The 24,366-nt window shown below is 40.7% G+C and overlaps 1 protein-coding gene and 1 non-coding gene across 4 annotated transcripts in view; both read left to right on the plus strand.

Moving 5' to 3' along the window:
* Positions 1-1,350: 1,350 nt before the first annotated feature.
* Positions 1,351-24,366, plus strand: part of CCAR1 (cell division cycle and apoptosis regulator 1) — a 33,225-nt gene continuing 10,209 nt past the window's right edge. The window contains exons 1-20 of one of the 3 annotated variants that reach the window (XM_064145264.1): positions 1,352-1,444; positions 2,376-2,494; positions 9,019-9,191; positions 9,773-9,817; positions 11,462-11,655; positions 12,084-12,198; positions 12,282-12,474; positions 13,655-13,787; positions 14,094-14,255; positions 14,597-14,822; positions 16,092-16,205; positions 17,077-17,243; positions 17,962-18,172; positions 18,971-19,054; positions 19,658-19,843; positions 21,426-21,617; positions 22,033-22,266; positions 22,571-22,682; positions 22,931-22,972; positions 24,019-24,101. In XM_064145264.1, the coding sequence (XP_064001334.1) occupies positions 2,422-2,494; positions 9,019-9,191; positions 9,773-9,817; positions 11,462-11,655; positions 12,084-12,198; positions 12,282-12,474; positions 13,655-13,787; positions 14,094-14,255; positions 14,597-14,822; positions 16,092-16,205; positions 17,077-17,243; positions 17,962-18,172; positions 18,971-19,054; positions 19,658-19,843; positions 21,426-21,617; positions 22,033-22,266; positions 22,571-22,682; positions 22,931-22,972; positions 24,019-24,101 (2,739 nt within the window). In that variant the 5' untranslated portion in view covers positions 1,352-1,444; positions 2,376-2,421. Of the gene's footprint in view, positions 1,445-2,375; positions 2,495-9,018; positions 9,192-9,772; positions 9,818-11,461; positions 11,656-12,083; positions 12,199-12,281; positions 12,475-13,654; positions 13,788-14,093; positions 14,256-14,596; positions 14,823-16,091; positions 16,206-17,076; positions 17,244-17,961; positions 18,173-18,970; positions 19,055-19,657; positions 19,844-21,425; positions 21,618-22,032; positions 22,267-22,570; positions 22,683-22,930; positions 22,973-24,018; positions 24,102-24,366 lie in introns of all 3 variants that reach the window. The other 2 variants (XM_064145266.1, XM_064145265.1) reach the window with 2 other exon arrangements.
* Positions 16,864-16,927, plus strand: LOC135176582 (small nucleolar RNA SNORD98). Its single transcript, XR_010302741.1, has one exon. It is a non-coding gene; the product is annotated as a small nucleolar RNA SNORD98 (small nucleolar RNA).

Consider the following 24,366-nt stretch of genomic DNA (forward strand, 5'->3'; position numbering starts at 1 on the left):
GGAATGCTCAGTGGAGCCCTGTGATATCCACCTCTCAATCTGCACCCCACCTACACCCAGACCAGCATACTTCTACTCGCTACTCCAACGTTCATACTCTCAGAAGTATCAGCTGCTGCTTCCACAGCACTAAACCTGTAATGCTGGGTGCTGTTATGGCAGCGCAAAATGTCCTTGTGTCTGTGCTTAAGCACAGAGCTGCTGTTTCTGAGAGCTCTTGCAGCCTCCAGTCGTTGAAAAAAATCAACCAGAAAGCTGTTAGTTTTAAGCCCTTTTAAATAACACTATTTCATCAAGTACCAAAACATGCCTCCATCCAAGGGCAATCAATAGTTCCATTCCCCAAAAAATTCAAGTTAAAGAGCTACACTACTGAGGCTTTCCTGAGCACAGTAGAGATTCTGCTTCAGTCAACTGAGGTGGACTTAGTTATCCCAGGGAAGAAGCATGAGTAAGGTTTAAAATGTGTAGACTTAAAAATGAAGTCCTACACTTCTCAGTGTGAAACATACCTTTATGTAATCGTCAACATGCTTTGCAGAGCTAAGGTTTATCTTTACTTATTTACTTGTATTTGCCAGTACCAAACACTGACAGAAATTCAGCTCTTCTGTAGTTGCCCTCCAAGATAACCCAGTCCCCAGCGAAGGGTGATTCTATTCCGTCATTTTTTTACTGACAAGAAGGCAGTTTGAAGTCTCGTTTTCTTTTAGAACATGTCTTTTTGACTTTACTCTCAAAATGTTAAGTAATATTCTGTGTGTACATTTCACCTGAAAGCAAACTTGTGTAAAAAACTCTTTATGGTTTAAACGTAAAATATTTCTTTAGAACACCCTCAAGAGAAGGAAATTACTGTTACTCATGAACTGTAGAACTACTTACTGCAATGGTTCCTGGCTGCGATTTCTATTTCAAACTGTCTTAAGCGTTCTGATGCTCCTTCTGAGGAGTCTACTCTCCCTTCACCTCAGGTGATCCTGCTGCCTCCCTACCTATCGGCCTGCGTGCTTATGGTTATACCAGCAGCTCCCGAGGGGTGGGCAGCTCGCACACGGCTGTGCTTCAGGCCGGGGGCAGCCTATTTGCTGCAGCAGCAAGACCCCCGCGAGGTGTCGTTTTCGGGGCAGGGACGGGCGTGCAGCGCGGCCGAGCGGCTGCCCCGGCGGCAAGATGGCGCTCCCGCAGCCCTGCCCCCCGGGCCCGTGTGGCCAAGATGGCGCCGGCCCCTCCCCGCGCTGAGAGCCCCGGCGCACGCGGCCGGCAGGGCGCGCGCCCCGCCGCCAGCCCGGCCCCGCCGGCGCCGCGCGCTCGTGGGCGCTGACGTCACCCGTGCGCCGCCGCCTGCTGCCGCCGGCGGGGTGCGAGCGCCTGCGCAGTACGGGTGCGCTCGGTGCGAGAGGCTCGGAGGGGCTGGCGATGGCTCCGGCGCGGTGCCCATCAGGTACCGCCATCAGGCCCAGGCCGGGCGTGGAGGCCCCGGCGGCTTTCCGGGAGCAGGCCCTGCGGGCGCCTGGGGTTGAGGGAGAGCACAGCGGGCGCAGGCCCGCATTGTTGGCCGGGAGCGGTGGGAGGAGGGGCGGCGGCCTCGCCGCGGCTGGGGGTGGGGAGGCGCCTGCTTCCCGCCGTCCGGCCTGCCGCTGCCGGCCGGGACGAAGGGTCGGTTCCCCTGGCCATCCGTTGTGCGTTCTGCTTATCTGTAGTTCTCGCTGCTCGGCGGCGAGGCCCGGTTACGCGGCGGGTGTCCGAGGCTGCGCGCCTAAACGGAAAAAAAAACCAAGAAAAAACCCAAAAAGGTGTTTTTAGCGGCAGTGAGAGGGGCTAAAATCGTCTTTGAAACGATGGCTGTGGGGCAGGGGCGGACGGTTCCCCCGGCGGGAGGCAAGTGGCGGAGGCGGTGGACGGCCCTGCCGCGCTCGCGTGCTTAACTTGCCCTTGCTCAGGGAGAGGGAATCGGAACGGTAACTGGAAGCCTACCTTCTGCCTCTGCCGGCACCGCTCCCGACGCGGCGTGGCCAGAGCCCCGGGAGAGGAACAACAATTTAAAAAGCACGGAACCCTCGGTTTGCAGTCACCTTTCTCATAGTCTGCGTTGGAATACTGAATCAACTCTTGCCTTTAAACAGCGCTAGTCCCGCTGTTAAGACCGAAAAGATGGAGATCACGGCTTAGAAAAATACAGGCACTTGTCTTGCAGCCTTTCGTGCTTCCCGCTTTTGATGCGTGGTGCCTACCAGGTTTAAGGCTGTAATGATAATCTTTTAACACTGTGCGTCCCCCCCGCCCGCTTTCCCTCTCCTTTTTTTTGGTCAGATTCAGTATTAAAATAGCCCTGCGTATGTTTCAAATGTTATAGCTGTGCTTTGTTTTAATAGATTCCAGTTACAGAAGATAGATAACCAGGAGATTTTACGTTTCACCATGGCTCAGTTTGGAGGCCAGAAGAATCCCCCTTGGGCTACTCAGTTTACAGCCACGGCAGTATCTCAGCCAGGTCAGTTGACATATCACTTAATGTTTGAACCCTGACATCTAGTAGATTTGGTGATTCTGTAGTTGGATATGGAGTTCAGAGTAGCACCATGCTAACTAACTTACTTAACTTCTGTGTAAGTGGTTTGAGTTGGGAGTTTTTCCACACAATTAGAGACATTAAAGATCGTTGCCTCATACTAGCTGTTGGGGGGTTGGTTTCTTTTGTAAGGGGTGAGAAGTAAAATCCCGGGTGAATTTTTATTGATTTTCTTGGTCAGTAAACAAAAGTATTAAGTTACTCGTATCTGAAGATGTGTAAATCAATTTGCCTTTCATCAAATAGCTCTAGATTGCTCTATAATAAATAATAACAGCACTAATCAGGCATTGCATAATTTTAAGTGCTGCATGAGTTTCATATCCTTGGCAGCCTAAATCAACGTTTACTAAGTATTTTGCCTTTACTAGTATGCTTGACATACTTTGCAGAGCAAAGAGGTCTCTGAAATTTGCTGCTTGGATGGGGAAAAGGTATATTTTATTTCCAATGCTAAATTATAACTCGAGATCCCTGTAACTAAAGGTATTGCCCTGATAATGACAGAGGGTTTCCTTTGAGCTCAGAAGCCTTATGTAACTGCAGGCTAGCATATTTAAAAACCAAACTGGCTAGATTTTCATGTTTCATAGCATAAAGTTTTTGAGGCAAGAATGTGAAACTTGCTGTGTGGTGAATCTTGGTGCTTCTGTTTTCAGTCCTGGGCTGACCTTTTCTTGAATGTAAAGCATTTCCTAAATATTGTTTCAGTGTGATGTGAAAAAGCTTCAGCAAAGCCGTGGTACATTGAGGACCCAGGATGTCAAAATGTGAGCGCAGGCAGTAACCTTGTTGAAGAGATGTCTTTCTAAAGAGTTGTATGGTTTTTCAGTTGTCCTTTGCATGTCTAGTTGGATATGAATTTGACACCACCTTTGACAGTGATTTTATGTCTGGGAACTTATCAGACTTTGAGAATACCCTTCCTTCCATGCTTTGGAAGTATGTGCTGGGGAGATGGATGACGAAAAACCCAAATATTTTCTGATTCAACCTTTTTTCATCTCCATTTTTTACCTGAGGCATTGGTCCAATCTTGAGTATATCCTCAGGGAACTGCCACTCCCCATGTGTTTCACAGTACTCAGTCCAAGTGTGCCCTCTTCCTCCATGCCTACTCACTGCTGCTCTCTACCAAAGCTGTTGCTGTACCTAACCATGCACCTAGAACCATCTTATCCAAATGGTGCTACTCTCCTGTAAGAAACAGCTGAACAGCTGGAGAGGGTCAGCATTTGGAACATGGAAAATAAAAACTTTGCTTTTAGTTCTCATGTCTGACTGGGAGACACCTTGGAGCTGTCAGAGGATGCCAATATCTGGGGTGAAGTATTCACACGTGGGCTGGTGTGACAGCTATGGCATCAGAAATAGTGGTGGAAGAGTGAGGGCTACCTCCTTGTTGTTTTAGAGGAAAAGCCTCTTTAAACCTCAAGAGGAGGAGCTGACAGCCATCTTGGACCTTGTTGGGTTAGGACCAGAAGGGGGCCCTGGAGAAGAGGTGGAAGGAGCAAAGGCTCTAGAAGCACACACCAACGTCTTAGCTATGTTGTTATTCCTGTGGCTCTGCCCTTGGGTAGCCTGCTTCTGAGCTTGCTTCAATTAAATTAAGTGGAAAATTTAATTGGGATAGAACTGGTCAGCATGAGCTACTGTGAGAGTTTTTTCACCTGCTCAATGAGGACAGTATCTCCAGGGAATTTTAGCTGTTCATCTGATCCAGCAACACCTGACTCTAACATGAGAGACATTAAAGACTAAGATTTCATTCCACTTTTGCCACCTTCCTGTGCTAGTTCTACTTTGCTTTGTGTTCATGCTGTTTCTCCACACTGTAGTACCTGTCTTCTTTCCAGTATCACTTGAAGACATCTAGTCCTAGCATCCTTCTGTGCAGTCTCTTCCTATTCCTGCTGCAATGTTCAGTCACTGTGTCTGCATCCTTTCTTCTCTCTCTGTACTGCTGAGAGTAGAGTCCTCAGGACTCTATTGCCTAGCTCGTGCTTCAGTACCCGTGTACTTAGTTGTTCCTTGACATTTATTATTGGCCATTCTGATGCAGAATGATTTAGAATACAGAGCACAAGAAGCTTCTTTTGCAAATTATGCAGTGCTCTGGCACTGTTGGGATCTGAAGAGCAGTGTTAGTGTTGCACTGCAACTCAGTGGTCACTTCTGATGCACCTTTCAACGTGAAGCTGCGGCTGTCCAGTCAGGTTGCTTGCTTGCAGAAGAGAGGTGCTGTCAGTGCTCAAGCCGTGTCTCAAATGCAGCAGTGCTCAAGAAGTTGGGCTTACCCTGGTGAACGTTAATGCTTATAAACTGGTTTTAAGAAACTACATTTACCAAGTATTTTTGTATCTTCAGAGGACTGGTCAGCAGTGTAACGTTACATTTATGCAGGACAGCTGGTTTTGTCTGTCAGGTTCCTTCTCAAAAGCTTTACAGTGGTTGGGTATGCAAGAAAGAGATCTTGATTTTTATAGCACACTGTGATAGATAGCATTTTCCTAAGCTCTAGTCAACAGTGGTGGGTCATGCTGTTATAAACCTCAGTTTGGTTATTGCAAAAAAGTAATGTCAGGCTTGGGGATTTTGTTGTTTGGGGGTTTTTTGTATTGCTGACTTGGAGACGGTCTTGGCCATCCCTGGTGAAGATGTAGTAGCTGAGTTAAGGCTCTTAATTTTTAAGGTGTGACACTAAAGTAGTTGTAGTAGTGTGCTAGTTTGAAGCAGGGTAGAATGTTTTGGTGCGGGGGGGCGGGTAACACCCAAACCATCACAAGTAGAGTGATGTGCTGTGTAGTGAAGAATTCCTGGGATACCTTTTGGATAATGTGTTACTGCCTGTGTCTGGTATTAGAAGACAGGAGATTCAGGTGCAAGCAAAGATCTATGTATGAAGAGAGGCTCCTGTTCACAACATAGTGCACTTGTCCTCTGCTCTTATCTCGTGGTTTTGTGCATCGCATGTTTAAAAGCAGAATTTGAGGTTCCTGCTATGCTGGCTAAGCCTTGCTAAAACATGAATTAAATCATGCCTGCTACAAAAAAATTAAAAATCCAAACAGTCCTAGGTAGCACAGAGTGCTTTTTGCATTCTCTTTGTGCTTTTAACTTGCATAGCAATATGCAAGTTTCTGATACACCAGTGAAGAAGAATACCCTCCTGCTCTCTCAGCTATTAATTTTTGCCATGTCTTTGGTCTGTATCACAGGGCTTGGCATGTGCTGTTTCCAGGGTTATGGTTTCTGGTGTAGCAAGGCTGATTTTTATAGAACTGTGGTTATGGGGAGGTCTTAACTATGCCAGGCTCTGGCTGATTGGTGTTGTCTTGGTGATATTAAGACTTTATTGCATTCGGGTGAGGAATGGTGCATCTGATGAAATCACAAATGTCTGAAGCTTAGTTTCATGTCATTGCTGGTGGCCCCTGTGAGGTGACTAAAGAAAGAGTGGGACAAGTATGCAGTGGGACTTGAAGACACTAAGACATAGTAGCTAATCCACAGTTTGCTGACATGCTGTAATTGATAAAAGTGATAAATACACTGAGCCTAGTTTCTATTGTGTGCGTGTTAAGAGGGCTTGGGGCTGTTTTGGGTAGGTTGTGTGACATTTGTATTGCAAATGTGTTATGCTTGGAGAAGCTTAAAACCCCAAGGACCTAAAGTCAGTTTCTGACAACCTCGATGGGCTACACTTTTACTGTGATTCTAATATAGCTGCATAAAGAGATGTATGCAGTCACATACTTGGAAGATGCTTCCCTAATCTTAAAAGGGTCTCTCAGCAAGAGAGCCTGCTAAATACAGGCTTTGTATTTTCTACAACAGAAATTTCTGTTTCCTAGAGGGATACTTGATCAGCAGCCTAGGGCTCCAGTTTTTATCCAAGCCCTTTCAGATGGTCGTGCCATGCAGTATGTGGTGCGAGTGGAGTTGCTGAGACTCCATTTGAAGGAAGTAGTTTCCATTGCTGTACGCATCCTGAGGAGCTCTTGTTTGTCACTGCAGATGTTTGTACCCAGCGTTAATAGTACAGCAGTTAGATGGCAATTCCACACTCAGCCTGTGATTCACCTTCTCTCTTGGCTTTTTGTGTGATATTTTTCCTTTTAGGTTTTGTATTGTTTTTTGGGTTTTTTTAACTAGTAATGCCCATAGAATCTCTTTGACTGAGATGAGTACATAGATGAAAGGTGGTCAAATTAAACTCCTGGAATACTTTGGGGCAAATCAGTAGCAACAAGATCCAGCTCTGAATAATGTGCTCCTACAGGAGTTATCCTTTGAAGGGATATTCATAATATTTTGTCTTCTTGTCGTTTGTTAGTAAGATGATCAGCAGTGTTGTAAATTACATGGTGTCCAGTTGATAATGAGTGCTCATAAAATGACATTAGATGTAGCAAAATTCTATCTCCTTAATAGATCAAATGGAATGTGAGTCTTAGGGTGGTCTGGAAATTGTTTCAGGTAATTATGGGTTATACTGAAAATGAAGTTGTCATTATGGAAACTGAAGATCTAGTTAACTTCAAGATCTAGTTTGGGGAGCAAGCTTGCTAATATTTTTGTGGCTATCTTTCCTACAAAAAGTAGAGAATTTGTGAAGCTTGTTTGAGGGTGCTTCCCAGCTCCATGCCTCTGTGTTAAAACAGCATTAGAATAGAACATTAAGTTGAACAACAATAGCTAGTGTGCTTCAAACACAAGGTAATGGCATGAAGTGAATTTCTGCACTGATAGGAATTTCTGCTCAGCATGTGGAAATAATAGGAAGATTAATGCATTGGTCATTTGCCTTGAGTGAGCCAGCAAAGTAATGCAGCCAAGAAAAGTGAAAGTCGTCCCAGAAAGCAGCAGTAAGGCATTCTTATTAGATTTAGAAGTGTGTTATGTGAGGCAGTGGTGAGGCTCTGGATGAGGCTGTACTTTTGAGTGGTCAAAAATACATACTTCAATTGGCTTGCTTGACTTCTAAGGAAGCCCAGATGTTGGAGTTCACAAGGGAAGTAATGTGTATAGTACTGGAAATGCTGTATTTTCGCTGCATAGAATGCTTTGGAATATTTAACACGACAATATTTGAGCCAGATTATAGTGATTGCAATTATTTTCATTGTTGCTTATGTTTCCTCTGTGCTTCATTCCAAAATTCTAAGGTGCTCAGTGCCATTATCAGCACCTTTCTGAGGAATGCCACTTTGTGTGGCAGAGAGGATTTTATTCAGGATCTGTTGTGTTGGTTAAAGCACTTTTGTGAATTCTATGGTGATGATCACCAGCTACAAGCAATCTCTTGTGGTGTCCCCAGGTCAGAAATGAAAGTTACACTTTGGATCAGCTACAGTAGTGCAGAGCACAAATTCTGCAGGGATTATACTGTAAATCTGTTCTTCATTTCATTGTTCCTCTTTAATGGCTTGGAAAGAGAAAGGAACTCTGTTCAAGTTTAGTGTTCTCTAGTTCTGAAGGTGGCTGGCTGACTTGTTTCTGCTGGCAGTGTTTCCCTCTGAGTTGCTGTTTGATTTTATTTAAACACGGGGGCTAGACTGACAAAGTGTTATTTGATCATGCAGCTGCAGATAGCTTTTTTTTTTTAAAACCCTGCCTGAGAGGGGGAGCAGGTTTCCAGTCCTTCACTCACGTTTGCATTGTGCAGAGCTTTCTGTCACCGAAAGCTGCATCAGTAAGGCTTAGGCATTCGTTCTTCAGAAGTAGCACATGCATAAACAGTATAGCATATGACATCTGCCACTCATTAAAATCTGAAATAACTATAAAATAAACTAACCTTTTTTTCCAGGCAGTTTGACTGTGGACAGCACAAACGCTTCCTAGTAAGAGCTAGAGAGAACTTGATTTGGTCTCTCTGTATGTGGGGACCAATTAAACGCCCTGTCATTATAAGTCAGTTCCTTTTTTTACCAGCCCTCACATCTACAATGTTCAGCTTGCTTAGGGACAAATACAGTGCTGAGTGAAGCAAAACTTTATGTATTTTCAGAAGTCTCTGCTTCATAGCTCTTATTACAGTAAAGATTTCTCTCGCCCTCATGTGGAATGAAACGTAAACAGGAATGTACAGAACAGAGTGATAGTCTTTATCTGGCTCATCCAAAGCCTGAATATCTTGAAGAAAGAACACAGTGTGTGTGTTGGGGGCTGGTGCTAGATGGGAATGGTAACTGCTAGTACTAAAAAATCAGAAGCAGCTTGAGAGAAGGATATTCAGGGGTCTGTGTGCCTCTGCTGTGGTGTACTGTTTGAAATGAGTTTAGAAGGGAAGCTAGTGAGGGTGATCCTTTGTCTGAAGTTTTGGAATTGGATTTATCTACTTCACTCAGGAGTACAGCATCACATACTGCATCTAATATAACTGTCAGAAGCCTCAGCTGTTTAAAGTTGTTCTTAGTGCTTATTGTGTGTTGTATTTTCAGCTGCTCTTGGTGTACAGCAGCCATCACTGCTTGGAGCCTCTCCTACCATATACACCCAGCAGACAGCACTGGCAGCAGCAGGCCTAACCACGCAAACACCAACCAACTATCAGCTCACTCAGACAGCTGCTTTGCAGCAGCAAGCTGCAGCTGCAGCAGCTGCTTTACAGCAGGTAAACAAAAAGCAACATTTGCTATTGACTGCAGGGACTTGAGCAATATAAACCAGTGACTTTGTAAAGCTAAAGTATCTGGGAGAAATTCAGAATGGGAAATGGTGAACACTGTAGTAAAAATCTGTTTATAAAACTTATTTTAGGGCTACAGCTATCCATAGTTATTGATATATGAAGGCTGGAAATTTGGCGATGGAGGTGCTGACTTTTAGCTGTGGAAGCCCTTTTGGGAAAAGGAGTTTTGCTGTATCTAACCTGAGAATTCAAGTAACTTTCATCACTATATATTTTTTATAGCATTTTTCTTGATTTCACACTGTGTTCTAAATATTATATGTGTAAAACTTAACAAAAAATGCTTATTTTAGCTACAAAGAGTACATCAGAGTCCAGTCTAAAAGTGAAGAATATTTGTTATGAAAGTAGTAACCTGTTGATACTCTTAGTTATGCTTTACATTAGAATTGCTAAATATGGGTAGTTTCTATCTAAAATTTCTTTATAAGATAAATTTATTTGGTAATGTTGGGTTAGTAATACTTCCCATTTATGAGATATTTTGCTTTTATCTGTTTCAGCAATACTCACAACCTCAGCAGACTCTCTATAGTGTACAGCAACAGGTTTGTCTGATTCTTACTGTGTATATCACAAATAACTTTAAAGTAATGCTGTTTGTGTGTCTTGTAGGTTTTGTCTCCAAAATCATCTTGGTGCAGGAAGTTGTTAACAAAACTGAGTAATCATTTTTCCTAGTGAGAGAGCTTGAAGTTCATAAACTTGGAGAGACATATCTAGAATGGAAGCCTCCCTGCTTCCACACAAAAGGAGATTTAAGCATAGATACTATGCTGTCAAAAAAAAAAGTTCCCTAATACCTTTTTTTTAGTGGTCTTTGAACTTAACAGAATTTTGAAAAAGAACAAAAGAACACAGAAATTACAAGACTAAGCTTCTCCAGCTGCCAAAACTTTTTTTGGTGTTGCTATTAACTTTGAGTTACAACCCTCCCAACATTTCTGCTTACTAAGTAAACCTGGGTTATACAATCTTAGAGTTAACCATATGAGCATATGCAAACTGCTGAAAAGACCAAACCCCAGAAGACAATTAACTGACTCAGATTAAGCAAAAACTCTTACTTGTGAAGAGGAGGTAAAATTGTAAAATTTCCTTAAACATAGAAATTTAATTTATAACTTTATTTATTTTAAGTTGCAGCAACCTCAGCAGACCATTTTAACTCAGGTTAGTTTGGTTTTATTGTTTGGTCTTCATCCCCAAACACCAATAATGCAAGAGTGCAAATTTGTGAAGTCTTGAGTAGCTTAATCTGTAAAATGAACTAAATATAAGTGGAGATTTTATTGGTACAGGTTTGTTTAATCCAGATGTTTAAAATATGCCCTGGTTTCAAACATTAATATCAACCACTTTTCCTTAATCTTGAAGGGTGTATTGATTACATCATAATTTAGTTTTCAACTTCAGGTGTTTGGTTGTTTTGCAGTTAGTGGCAAACTGGGAAAATCTCCCTTTGGAGAAGGAATTTAACTTTCTATGTTAACCGTATTGCAGTAAGTGTGTAAAGAGTTTTAAAAGGAGTCTTGCTGAGCTTAAAATGCTTTAAACGTGCAACCATTTAACACACTCTAAGTTGCTCTAGTTCCGTTTCAATGTAACTTTGTAAACATGCTTTTTAAATAAAAAGGTAAAAATAGGTTACTTCATTTTATTAGCTCACTGTTCTGCTTTTGTGAGAAGGCAAGCATGTGAGTTGAGTTAGGGAAGAGTTTTGTGTTAGCTTCAACATTTACTGACTTTTATGCTATAGTTGGAATTTAAATGGAGGATAATCTCCATGGCTGCATTCCTAGCAAAGGTAGGAATTTACCTCCTTTTCAGACCCCTTGGACAGGTTGGCTATAGACAATAAGGCAGTCTTGATTTTTTTTTTCACAACAACACGTGTGTTTTGGGGAAGTCGACTCTTCTAAAAGGAAAGGATAAGCAAAGCCAGTCTTCATTTTAAGTAGAAAAACTAATCTTAAAAATAAAAAAAACAAAGCACCAAAACCCACAACAAAATAAACTCCAAAACCATAAAAAAAATCCCCCAAACAAATAGAATGTGCCACCTGAATATCTCTAGTTAGAATCATTGTTTTAGAGGCATTTTAAACTCCTGCTTGCTGGGTAAAGAAACTGCTTGTTAGAGCTGTGCCATCTAGATATACAATTCATGGTTTGCTTTATTTTGCTTACAGCCAGCTGTTGCACTACCTACCAGTCTTAGCCTGTCCACTCCTCAACCGGCAGCCCAGATAACTGTTTCCTATCCAGCACCCCGGTCAAGTCAGCAGCAAACCCAACCACAAAAGCAGCGTGTCTTCACTGGGGTGGTTACTAAACTGCATGATACTTTTGGGTTTGTGGATGAAGATGTCTTTTTTCAACTCAGGTAGGATGTCAATACCTGCCTGACAGGTGTACCAAGTAAACGGTTTAGGTTATGACATTCTAATTCTGTGCCTTCAGTGATGGTGCCTGTGGTTGTTACAATTTTTCTGTGAATTTTGGAGCAAAACCCAAAACTTAAGCTCTTTGTAACATGAAATTTTAGAGTTTGTGTGTGGTTAAATGCATATGACTTGCTTTCTGCCTTTCAACTCAGTACTGCTTTGGAAACTTGTGCTTTTGAGCCCAAGACAGGAATTAAATTCTTGTGCATACTGCAAATCCTAACAGAGAGTACTGTGACTGAATTTGTTTCTATAAACGTTTTCTTTAACTTCACTTTGTCTACTTTCTCTGAACTTTAAATGTAACTTGCAATTGTAACACTAGCTGAATAGAACTCTTACAATACATTTTCTGTATCATTTGCAGTGCTGTTAAAGGAAAGACACCTCAGGTGGGTGACAGAGTTTTGGTAGAAGCTACTTACAATCCTAATATGCCATTCAAATGGAATGCACAAAGGATTCAGACACTTCCAAATCAGGTATGTGGGGTTATCCAGTCTAACTTGTACCAGCTGCTTCTGGTTTAAGCTCATTCCTAACTCCTTTTCTCTTCTGCCATTAGAACCAGACACAAGCCCAGCCGTTACTGAAGACACCTCCAGCAGTTCTGCAGCCCATTGCACAGCAGACTGCATTCAGTGTTCAGGCACAGCCGCAGCCACAGTCCTTGTTGCAGGCACAGATATCAGCAGCTTCAATCACACCTTTGCTTCAGACACAGCCTCAGCCCTTATTGCAGCAGCCACAGCAGAAAGGTGCTCCTTCAGTGCATGGAGTTTTGTTCTGGTCCATCTGGTGCTTAGTGTGTGATGGTTATTTTCTTGTTAGTCAGAAGACTGAAGCAGTAGTTGAAATAATATGGAAAGGACTCTGTAGAATTTTGTTTGAGTATGTGTCTTCCTGTAGCTGGCAAGTTTCTAGCAGTAGCTCAAGGATCACCTGGTTAGTGAAATCCTCATGGGCTCCCTGTTCACATAAATACTTCATAATCTGAAACCATGTAATGTGATTTTTATTCTAATGCTTTCACAGACAACTTGTGGGTTTGACAGTGTTAATGACCATATTTCTTCAGTATCTTCTGAGTGCTCAATGAGATCAGATTTCACACAGCTCTACTGTTAAAACTATTATTTCTGTATTTGTCTGTTACTTGATTCACTTAGCCCAGTTGGCATTTGAGGAAAAACTGGCCAACGTGGCAAATCTGAAACAGAATTTGTAGTGAGGTCACTTGAACATTGAAGTAGCTGAAGAATCAGCAATAGAATCAATAATAAGATGAAATTAGGACCTGTCTTGCCTGCAGTATAAACAAGAAGATCTTAAACCTAAGCAGATGTGTTTTAGATAAATAATTATTACACTCTAATTAATCTTAGTTGATCATTAGTTTTTATAGTAATGTTTCTTCCATTTACAATTAGTTGGCTAAATATCTTGAGACAATATGTGCTGGGAGATTGATGCAGCAGTATAATAAATTGATTTAAGAATAATTCTTCAGGAAGCTAATTGTTTTGAACCATGAATAGCCTCAGAAATAAGTTTCAGGATTTTTTTTTTTAGGTCTGTGAGTAGCTAATCTATCTTTAAACTAATTACTTTTCCAAGAAAAGGCTTGTCTATCTGCTTAGCTTCTGTGTGCTTAGATTATACTCATTTCTATCCTAAGAAGATGCTTTTAAACGGATTTGAAATATTAGAATCTGTTTGTATCAGTGAAATATAAGTAAATTCTTCTTTGTTTCTTGGGGTGTGTCATGGATTGAGTCACTAAACCATTGCAGGGTGGTTGTTATTAGTAAACATATTTATATTTATTTGACTCTAGAGCTAGTCTAGAAAACTTAACTTGAGTGTTGTAATTCAGTGATGTTTGTACAGTGCAGATAGTTGCCCCCTATTCATTGATCATGTATGTTTTTGCTGCAGGTGGTTTGCTACAGCCCCCTGTTCGCCTGATTTCACAGCCTCAGCCAGCTCGAAGATTAGACCCACCATCTAGATTTTCTGGGAGGAATGACAGAGGAGGAGACCCTATGCCAAACCGGAAAGATGACAGGAGGTATGTTGTAGAAGACTAGCCTATAATCAAAACAGTCTGTAAAGACCTGTCTTCAGAGCTGAGATTCTTGCTCCGAAGTGAGTAAGCAATATCCACAAGTACCTTTACCTTTGGATACTCCTGAAGAGTTCCATCTGAAGGGAGGGAATTACAGAATCAGTCTCATTGTGAAGAGACTGTACTGAAACAAATCATGAGGAACTTCTCTCCTTTATGGGAGTCACCTCTGACAGGCTTAGCCTGTGCTGTGCTGGAAACTGGTTTGTGTTATCAGCCCACAAAAATACTTGTCTGTGTTTTTCGAAGTCGTGAAAGAGACCGTGAGCGGCGACGGTCCCGGGAGAGGTCACCTCAGCGAAAACGCTCCCGAGAGAGATCGCCCAGACGAGAGCGGGAGAGGTCTCCTCGCAGGCCGCGACGTGTTGTGCCGCGTTACACCGTTCAGTTCTCCAAGTTTTCCTTGGACTGGTATGTTTATGGATGCTTTAAGCTGTGTCACATGTTAAGTGGTCATCTTCAGAGAAAGATCAGTGTCAGTATTGGGTGAAAACCTTTTCTGGGTTCTTGTTTGGTTTTGAATGTTGCTGCAGAATAGCTTTCTCACCCTTTTCAATGAATACTCAACACTATGTAGACATGTTAGTCAGAAAGTGTGTTCAGTGGCTACTTGTTTTTAAGCATCAGTCCATGACACTCTGACTTCGATGTATTTGCTCTTTAAAGTTTGCATGTCCAGTTAGTTATACATGGCTGTAGGTGTATACAGTGATGGTGCAGCTCCATCTTCCAAATACTGTTGTTTATTTCAGCCGTAGCTGTGACATGATGGAGCTGAGGAGACGTTACCAGAACCTCTATATCCCAAGCGATTTCTTCGATGCTCAGTTTACGTGGGTGGATGCTTTCCCTATGTCTAGACCATTTCAGCTGGGAAACTACTGTAATTTCTATGTGATGCATAGAGAAGTAGATCCTATAGATAAAAATGCTGCTGTCCTTGATCCACCTGATGCTGATCATCTGTACAGTGCAAAGGTTTGTACAGTTTTACACTTCTATGACTGTTGATTAGAAAATATTTTTACCAGTCAGGTGAGAAAGTGACCCTAAGTGAACTGAAAATACTCTATAGGGATTCGAGCAAACAAAGGCAATGTTATAAAGTTTCCAGTGAAGAGGTAGTTTGTGAAACTTGAAGATCACATCTGAAATAAGGTCTGTGTTTTCTGTTACTAGAGCAGTCCTAAATCTTTTTACTGACGTCTTTTCCATTCTCTGCACCTAGTTGGCCTGATCTAATTACAGGAAAGAAAGCAGGCTCCTGGAAGAACTCTGAATGTATTTCTTAGCCAATTCATTCTGAATAGCTAATGTAGCTCCTTTTTTGTTTTTCATTCCCCTCTTCACCTTCAAGGGTCCTTCTGTCTAGTTTATGCTCTTCTATTTCTCCGTTCTTCCTTCAAATTCATTATATATAATAACATTGTTGAAAGTAAATTGAGTATACTGGGATTATCTGAATGTCAAAATATGCAACATTGAAGGCTGTAATGATTTATCAAAGACCTCAGTGTCAAAATGTCTTCCTTAAACCTGTTCCATTTGAAAGCTTTCATTAAAATAGGTCTTGAGATTTCTAGTCAGTCTGGTTTAGAAGCATTTCACATTAAAGATAAGTTTAGAAGCAAAACTGCCTTTAACCGTTGAAAGAATTTTAGGGTTTCATGCCTTCTGTGTAAAAAGCTTTGAAGCCTTAACTCAAATATGAGATGTACTTTTTTTGGTCTATTGATGCTGAGCAAGAGCTCTCTTTCAGAAGGTTAAGCTTCAAAATATACTCAGTAACTGAGGAATAGTGTCCTGTTTCATAATACTAACCTCTTTAAGATATCAAGTAACCTTGTTAGATTTGGCTGGGATAACAGGCTACAAGTAAGTTTGTTGGACAGTTCTCTTGTGCTTGTGACACAAGGGAAGGGGTTAGTTACTGAAACAAGAAATATGCTGTCTGTGCTCTTTGCTATGGGGTGTTTGGCAGATGATGATAGCATGCAGAGCACATTGCTTTCAGGTGCTTTTGATGTTTTGTGGATTTTTAGTAGGATTATACTGCATTCATATGAGGCAGAGAGAAATTGGTTCTTGGCAGACATTATAACACTTGGTTCTAATTTTAATTCACCTTTACTTGTTCTGGGGTTTTGTGACACTAAGGAAAAGCACTGGTATATATGTGACTGCAAACTGAGGTCATACTGGTCATAGAGGGAGACCTTCATAAGACTGATGTGATTTACACAACAGGTGATGTTAATGGCTAGTCCTAGTATGGAAGATCTCTATCACAAGTCATGTGCTCTGGCTGAAGATCCTCAAGAGCTTCGGGATGGTTTTCAGCATCCTGCTAGGCTTGTAAAGGTAAATATGCTTCGATGCCAGACACTTTTGGCAATAAAGGTTGGTTATAGAGCTTTAAAATACTTCTCAATAAGAGAGGAGATGCAGGCAGCTAAGTGACAGCTTTTCATGTTTTCTCCTAAATAGACCTAGTTTGTGTCAACTCTTTTTCCAGTTTATAGAAGCTCTGTCTTCACTGCTTTCATATCTATTGCTTTGTTCAACTTAAACTCAGACAATAGGTATCTGGAGAAACACATATTAATTACATCATTATTAACATTGTTAGGTCTTTTTTTACAAGCACTTAGACTTGTTTTTTAAGGGCTTAGCTGTGAAGAGAAGACAAATGAAGCAAAAGTTGAGCACTGTAAGTGCAATTTAACTCTCGTTAACATGAAAAACATGTCATCACTAGAGTATTTCAGGACAGCACAGACTTGTTTATCAGTTAAGCTTCATGTTAAAGCAAATAGGAATACTTGAATTTATAGATATGCTCATGTGGTCTTCTGTAGCTTTCTTGTATCACTTTTAAGTAGGAACATCTTTAAAAGTGCATTGGAAGTAAGGAATCATTTAAAATAACATCTGTCTTTTGTGTTAGAAAGCTGTGAATTGCAAAGCAATAAGCCTATACCAGTAAAGAGACTGGATGGAAAGTCTTGCAGACAAGAATGAGTGATGATGTTTTAAACCTATTCCATTTCTGAAATACTCTGTGGAAAAAAATAACTGAACTCTTTCTTGACTGACTTTCGTTTTCAGATTTCAAAATAATGTGATAGTTTACTCACGGATTTCAATGTGTATTCTGTGATATATTCTGTGCACTTGGGGAAAATAACTTTACCCCTACCAGGGGAACATTCAGAGGACTCTTTTTGTCTAGTTTTTAGTGGGTATGAAAGGCAAAGATGAAGCTATGGCTATTGGAGGACACTGGTCCCCATCACTGGATGGACCTGATCCAGAAAAGGACCCTTCTGTGCTGATAAAGACGGCTATTCGTTGTTGCAAGGCTCTTACAGGGATTGACTTAAGTGTATGCACACAATGGTAAGTACTGTACTGCAGAACAAAGTACACTGTAGAAATACTTGTCTGTACCAGGAGTTTGGAGAAGGAAAAAAATAAAAGAGGTGGAAACCCCTCTTTTTTCTTTGCCAGCTGCTCTTGGTAGTGCAGGTAAACTCCTCAAAGGATGTTCTGTTTTGTAAGAAGATTGATGCCAACTGTGCTGAACACTGCATTAAGAACTAATTAAAACCCCTGGCTTTATTTTGACATGCTGTAATTTTTTAATGAATGCGCGTTGAAAATACTTTTCATTTTGTGCATAGCTGGAGAAGATCGTCAAGAGAACTTCATTTCATTGGTCTTTTGTTATAAATAAATAGCCGTTCGTTATACAGCCATATTTTCTCTTCATGACTTCTAGTCCTGTTAGTACTCACTGCACTTTTGCTAATGCCTCAGAAGTCTATTGTCTGCTAAATTTCGAGTGCTTCAGCATTGTCTGTTTGCACATTAAACCTGCCTCTGCTAAACAACAAGTCAAATTAAAAGGCTTTTGTTGGGTTTCCTCCTTTTCAGTTGTGATAACCTTTTTTACACACATGCCAAAAGAGAAAATATGGCTTCCATAATTTTTTTCTTTAGATAAACTTCAAGGTCTTGCAGCAAAGTTTCTTTACTTGATGTGCTACAAGTGATCTAGGCTCTTAAAAATGTATTGTAGAATTTTTTTTCCAACATGCTTCTTCCCTTGCAACAGGTACCGTTTTGCAGAGATTCGCTACCATCGCCCTGAGGAGACCCACAAGGGGCGTACAGTTCCAGCTCATGTGGAGACAGTGGTTTTATTTTTCCCGGATGTTTGGCATTGCCTTCCCACCCGCTCAGAGTGGGAAACCCTCTCCCGAGGATACAAGCAGCAGCTGGTCGAGAAGCTTCAGGGTGAACGCAAGGAGGCTGATGGAGAACAGGCACTGAACGCTAATCCCTTTTTCTATTTCTGCTTCTCACAGGCACAGGAACACAGGCACAAAATGCACACCACATACTACACAACATACATACACAGGAGGAACATAACTGGTAACAATGACTGGTAAACCAGCTTTCAGCAGTGTAGTGAATGTTGCTTTTTATTTCAGCTAGTTCACTAACTCTAAATGTGTATGCTGATACCACAAATGGAATTAAATTGTGCTTATGATGCGCAGAAAATTTTTTATCATAGATGTAGTTGCTGGAATCTGGGACCAGTTGTTGAGTGAGATGCAGTTTATGAGTAGCTGTCTTTAAACATTTTGCCATTTTCTAAAACTTCTAAATTCTCTCTTGTGGCCAGTTCTAATTGTGATATTCGAAACTGAACAAACAGTAGTCTGAAACATCTGAATTTCAGGCCATGTGGCTGATCAACATCTTGGAATAAGGAAAGGTCTGACTGAACAGAGTAATTTGGGGGACTTAAAATCTAGGGGGAGGTCACACACTGTGTGGTTGATGGAGACCAGCAGTGTCTGTGTAACCCCGATATTCTTTGTGGTGTTGCTTATCACACTTTTGTGTTCCACAGATCTGGCTTGTATTGGCTGAGTGGCACTGTGATCATTTATGAAGTGGTAGAATGTGTGTGTGAACTTGTCTAAATAATAACTTTAGGAGAAGACTATCTGAAACAGTTGTGACCTTGCACAGATCAGCAACAGAATTTTAAAAAATAACTTAAAAGCTTTCAAGCTTCTGAATGATAATTTCTAAATTTTATTTGTCAGGATGAAGAGGAAAAAGATGATGGGGAAGCTAAAGAGATCTCTACGCCTACGCACTGGTCTAAACTGGATCCCAAAACAATGAAGGTAGCTAAGACTTCCTTTAAAATGTTATTCTGTTATACGCTTTAATTTTTAAGGCGCAAGCTTCCCTTGTGCAAAATATTTTAGTAGTGTTTTATCTTCCTTGTTGATTTTGTAGGTATTAGACTGTGATCAGGCATGCCTCCTGATTTTAATAAGCGAATACAGCTAATTCAAACTAGTCTGAGCTCTTGAACTTCGTACAATGAAAGGGCAGCTATGATACATTAACTGGAAAACAAAACTTTTTCCATTATCTAATTGTGTCTACTTGCATGAAAAATGTGGGGGTCTAAAATACTTTAATGTTAGCTTAAAAGGGCAGTAATTCTATAAAAATTTGTCAGGAGACATAATTAAGTTTTCTTGAAATGAATAATAGTAATTAGCTATTCTGGTGTAGTAAAATGTTTCCTCTGTCCTTGTGACAAGTTCCTCAAGAAAGGGCTTCCCTGAGGAGAATGCAACTTCAGATGTATCAGTAAATAATAGTGGGTTTCAGTGCAGACACTTGACTTTTCAGTGCTTTTACCTTCACCTTTTTTGCTCATCAGATGTTTTGCTGTGTCACTGGTTGATAGCACTTACAGAGCTTTTGTTTGCCAGGTAAATGACCTTCGCAAAGAATTAGAAAGTCGAACCCTTAGCTCTAAAGGACTGAAATCTCAGTTGATAGCTCGACTGACAAAGCAGCTGAAAGTAGAGGAACAAAAAGAAGAACAAAAGGAGCTAGAGAAGTCTGAGAAAGAAGAGGAAGAGGAGGAGGATAGGAAATCTGAAGATGACAAAGAGGTTAGGTTTTGGATATATTTGGTTGGAGACTTATTAAATATACATAAAAAATATATAAAATTTATATAACCATATACAAGTGTTAAAAGTAGGGAAATGGATGTGTAGTTGTGTTGGGATTTTCCTAGTTCTCTCGTGGGTCTGCTGGGAACTCTTGCTGTAACTTGAACTGTGCAATTGGAACGAAATCTTGGCAAGTTTGAATATATCAGCACAGTCAACTGAAATGCTCAGCTACGCTAGGGGCACTTGAATTAATGTCAGTCGTTAAATGTAAGGAAAAATAAATTCCAAAATCTTGAGAGAAACTGTGCTTGAAGGGGTGAACTCACTTAATAAAATTTTAACTGCTTAAACCTAGGTGAAAAGCAACTGCATAGGTGTATTAGCTTTTAGTGGTATCCAAGCCTTGGGGAATTACTGTGGAGATGCAAGGAGGGCAGGTTGCAGGATGTAAAAGCTCTGATTCTTCATGTGGCGAATAGTTGGCTTAGGTTTGTTTTCCTTTATTATGAGGCTTTAATTTTTTACTTTCCGATGAACTTCTGTGTATTGAAGTTTTAGTTTTGCACTTTGCTGTTTCAGTACTACCTTAGTCTGTCTTGCAGTTTCACAAAGATAAACAAGATCTGTACAGTAAGGATGAAGCTCAACCACAGAGAAGGGTCATCAATATCTGGAAAATATATTGTGTGTTAGTTGCTTTTAAAAGTTCCTTTTTGTATGTTACCTGCTAACCAATCTGAGATAATGTGAAATATTATATCCCTGAATAGACCTTGATGAGGGAGCAAAGGCCATGTGCTTGCTAATTCTGTCATCTGCTGCCTTCTCCCTCATCTTGGATGGGCTTCAACTATCCTGAGCTTTCTTGCCACAGTTTTCTTCAAGACTAGGGGAGGGAATTTTGATTGTGCTCGTTTTGTTTTTTCGTTTTTAAAGCACAAGCTCTACCATTAAACTACTCATAATAGTTTCATGTATCTCTCTTGGCAGTCAGTAAGCAACTTGGTATTTTACCTTTTTTTAACCTTTTGTTTGATTTGCATAATTTGTGTCTGCAGAGATTGCCTATCCTGTGATCAAAAGAGCAGAGTAAATTGTCATCTGGTAATTGTTAAAGCTGTGTTGGATATCTTTGGGAAGACTGCGTATGAAGCCTTTATTCTTCCTATGTAAGGAATAAAACAGCTTACTGTACTGCACAGTTCTAAATAAAAAAAGCCCTCAGGAGCACTGACTCATTGCTAGCTTGCACACAGTTTCTTGAAGTGAGCTAGCTCATGTCCTACCACTATTGAAAAAATATGCTATGGTTAGCACCATGAGATAGTTGGAAGGCACTCATGAGGTAGTTGCAAGTAGCTCACTACTTCATGGCCCGTTTTGTGATGGTCAGGGTTCCAGTTGTCTTGGCTGAGTGTTGTCAGTGGACACAGTATGTGTTCTGTGACTTTGTCTGTCTTCAGTGTTGAATTCAGCAGCTTGGGCTTTCTGCAAAGCACTGAGTGCTAAAAATGATTTATAGGCTGAAACTTCAGCTTAGGAATATGCTGTATGTATTTTTTTCGCCTCTTCTTAGGAAGAGGAAAGAAAACGTCAAGAAGAAATGGAACGTCAGCGGCGGGAGAGACGATACATCCTGCCGGATGAGCCAGCAATCATTGTACATCCCAACTGGGCAGCAAAGAGTGGGAAGTTTGACTGCAGCATTATGTCTCTTAGTGTTCTTCTGGACTATAGACTAGAAGACAATAAAGAACATTCCTTTGAGGTAATTTAGTTATGCTACTGACAGCTAGCCATTCTTGTTTCTTTTTAATCACGTGTTAACATCAGTATTGTTAAGTTGTAGAAGTTTTGTAATAGCGTGGCAAGAGAACACTTCAGTAAATCAGTTTAATTGTGCAGTCCTTGGAAATAATTGCCCAGTCTTTTGTACATTACTAGAGCAGTACAGTCATTGACAGGGAACTGAGTTTATACAGCAAGTCTAGGTTCTGAACTGCAGCAGTAAAGGAAAGAAGCGTTTTGATAGTTTGGAATAAGAAGTCTTGACACTACCTAAAATTTTGTCATGATGAAAGCTGATAAGACAGCACCTCATAGCCATTTAATCATAAGTGTACATACATTTAAGTGTATATGTGTTAAATCTTGTAAGTTCTCTTTTTGTTCTTTGTATGCAGGTATCATTGTTTGCTGAACTTTTCAATGAAATGCTTCAGAGAGATTTTGGTGTCAGAATTTACAAAGCACTGATATCGCTTCCAGAGAGGGAGGACAAAAAAGACAAAAAAACCAAAAAAGATGAGAAGAAAGAAAAAAAAGAAGAAAAAGATGATGAAACAGATGATCCAAAACCTAAGAGGAGAAAATCTGGAGATGATAAAGATAAAAAAGAAGACAGAGATGAAAAAAAGGTCTGCAGCTAACTCGTATGAAGTATTATCCTGTCTGGATCAGTATTAAACTGTTTTTATTTGAAGTTTACTTCACTGCTTTTGAAAACAGGTTTCATAGTGTTAGTTAATTGATTTGACTCACTGATCTCTATTTAAGTACGCTTCAACTGTATCCAGTTACTTTAACATTCAGCTGTATCACATGGATTTATGTTTGTGGCTAAATATTAACATGCCAACTTTGAATATATGGTAGTGAGATTTTTACTTCCCTAGATTTTTAGTGTTCTGACTGGATACATTTTTGAAACATTTTTTGCAGAGGGAAGATAAAAGGAAAGATGATTCTAAAGATGAAGAAGAAACTGAAGAAGACAATAATCAAGAAGAATATGATCCAATGGAGGCAGAAGAGGCCGAAGATGAAGATGAAGGTATCTTGAATTACAAGTTTTGTGGCTTTCAGAAACTTCAATTGCCAGTGAGTGTGTTCCATTAAGCTGGAGAATACACCGGAACTAGACCATTTTAAATTGTGTTAATAGTCTGATTTTATTTAATAGTTCTGACCAGACCTACTTGAAACGTAACTGCCTTCCTGTGGGGCATTGTATGAACACAGTTAACTACCTGTGATACTCAAAGCAAGGCATGCATATAGAAGTGGTTTTATTTTTTTCAGAATGCAGACCACTCGCAACTCCCATTGAAGTCAGTAGGAGATGTGAGTATTCAGCACCTCTGAAAAACCAAGCCACTTTCAAGTGCCTGGCTTCCTGCTCTTCAGTTCTGAAATAACATCCTGTTTTCACTATGCCAGAATGTAGTGCGAGGTGTTAGGAGGAGTGGGTTTCTGTTTGGGTGGAGTTGTTTGCCTGAAGAAATGGGGAAAGGGACTGGGGAGCTTTACTGCCTCCAGGAAGCATCAGTGGCCCTCTTTCCCGGCAAAGATTCAGAAAGGTGTAAGACAGGATGTATGCTTTTCACTTCATGCTTTGTGTTTTTTGTCCTTTAGTGGAGAGTTGTTGCTAGTGATGTAGATTTGAACTGCTTAGATACTGCAGTCCCAACATTTTTTAACCAGTTGTAATTTTGGCAGACTATTGCAACCAGCCTTAAAAAAAAAAGGTGCTATTTTGTGGTTTCTAAAATAACTCCTATACATAGTCTGGCTGTGAGGGTGCCCCTAGGCTTGTCTGTTCTGTGTAAGTGCTTCTGCTTCCCATAATCTCTCCTCGTGCCATTCTCAGCTAGAGTTGCTGAGAACAGTCCAACGTACTATGGGGGTGCAGGAGAAAGCTCTTGGTTCTCAGAAATATGTTGATAAAGTCAGACAAGTTCTGTCCACAAGAAAGGTGAGCTTAAAGCTGAACTTGGCACGTGGTTTTGTGTCCACAGATTTGCATGTAAGGTACAGGACTGCGTGCTGTAATTTGATCCCTACAGCATCACGTTCTTGTTTTCCTATACAGTCTGTCTTTAAACAAAAACCCTGCAGTTTTGTCATTCACATCTAATAAGTGATATGATCTGTAATTTCTTGGAAATTCTAAATTGTAGCATCAGTAATGTCTTGCCCAGACATGAGTGTAAACACATGCTTTTAATTATTGATTCAGGGTTTATGATATAAAATATTTGAGTAAACATATTAATTAATTTCAGCTATTTGAGGGTATGTGAACTGTTTTTAATGAGCATCTGTATTTTGAGGTAATGATTATAGAGCAATTTGCTGTGGCTATGTTGAATTTTCTTTTTATTTTACAGATAGGGAAGAAGAGGAAATGAACAAACGGGAGGACAGAAGAGAGGGAAATAGGCATTGTAAAGAGAGGGCATCTAAAGATAAGGTAATTAACACCTTTCTTAGCAACTACATATAACCTTGTTAGAGGTGTCCTAATTAGAGTTAATTTCTATTATAAGACCTATTTGCACTCCTTGATTCCTGGATGTGAGGAGTGCTGGAGCCTGGCACTCGACACAGGCAATGGCTGCATTAGGTGTGAGCAGATTGATTGTCTGCTTACCCTGGTGGCTGAACTCAAGGGAGAGGTGGAACGACTGAAGGCTGAAAGGGAAGGTACAAAAGAGCAACATGCTCTGCAGTCCCCC

The sequence above is a fragment of the Pogoniulus pusillus genome, chromosome 6 (assembly GCF_015220805.1).
Source record: "Pogoniulus pusillus isolate bPogPus1 chromosome 6, bPogPus1.pri, whole genome shotgun sequence".
NCBI lineage: Eukaryota > Metazoa > Chordata > Aves > Piciformes > Lybiidae > Pogoniulus > Pogoniulus pusillus.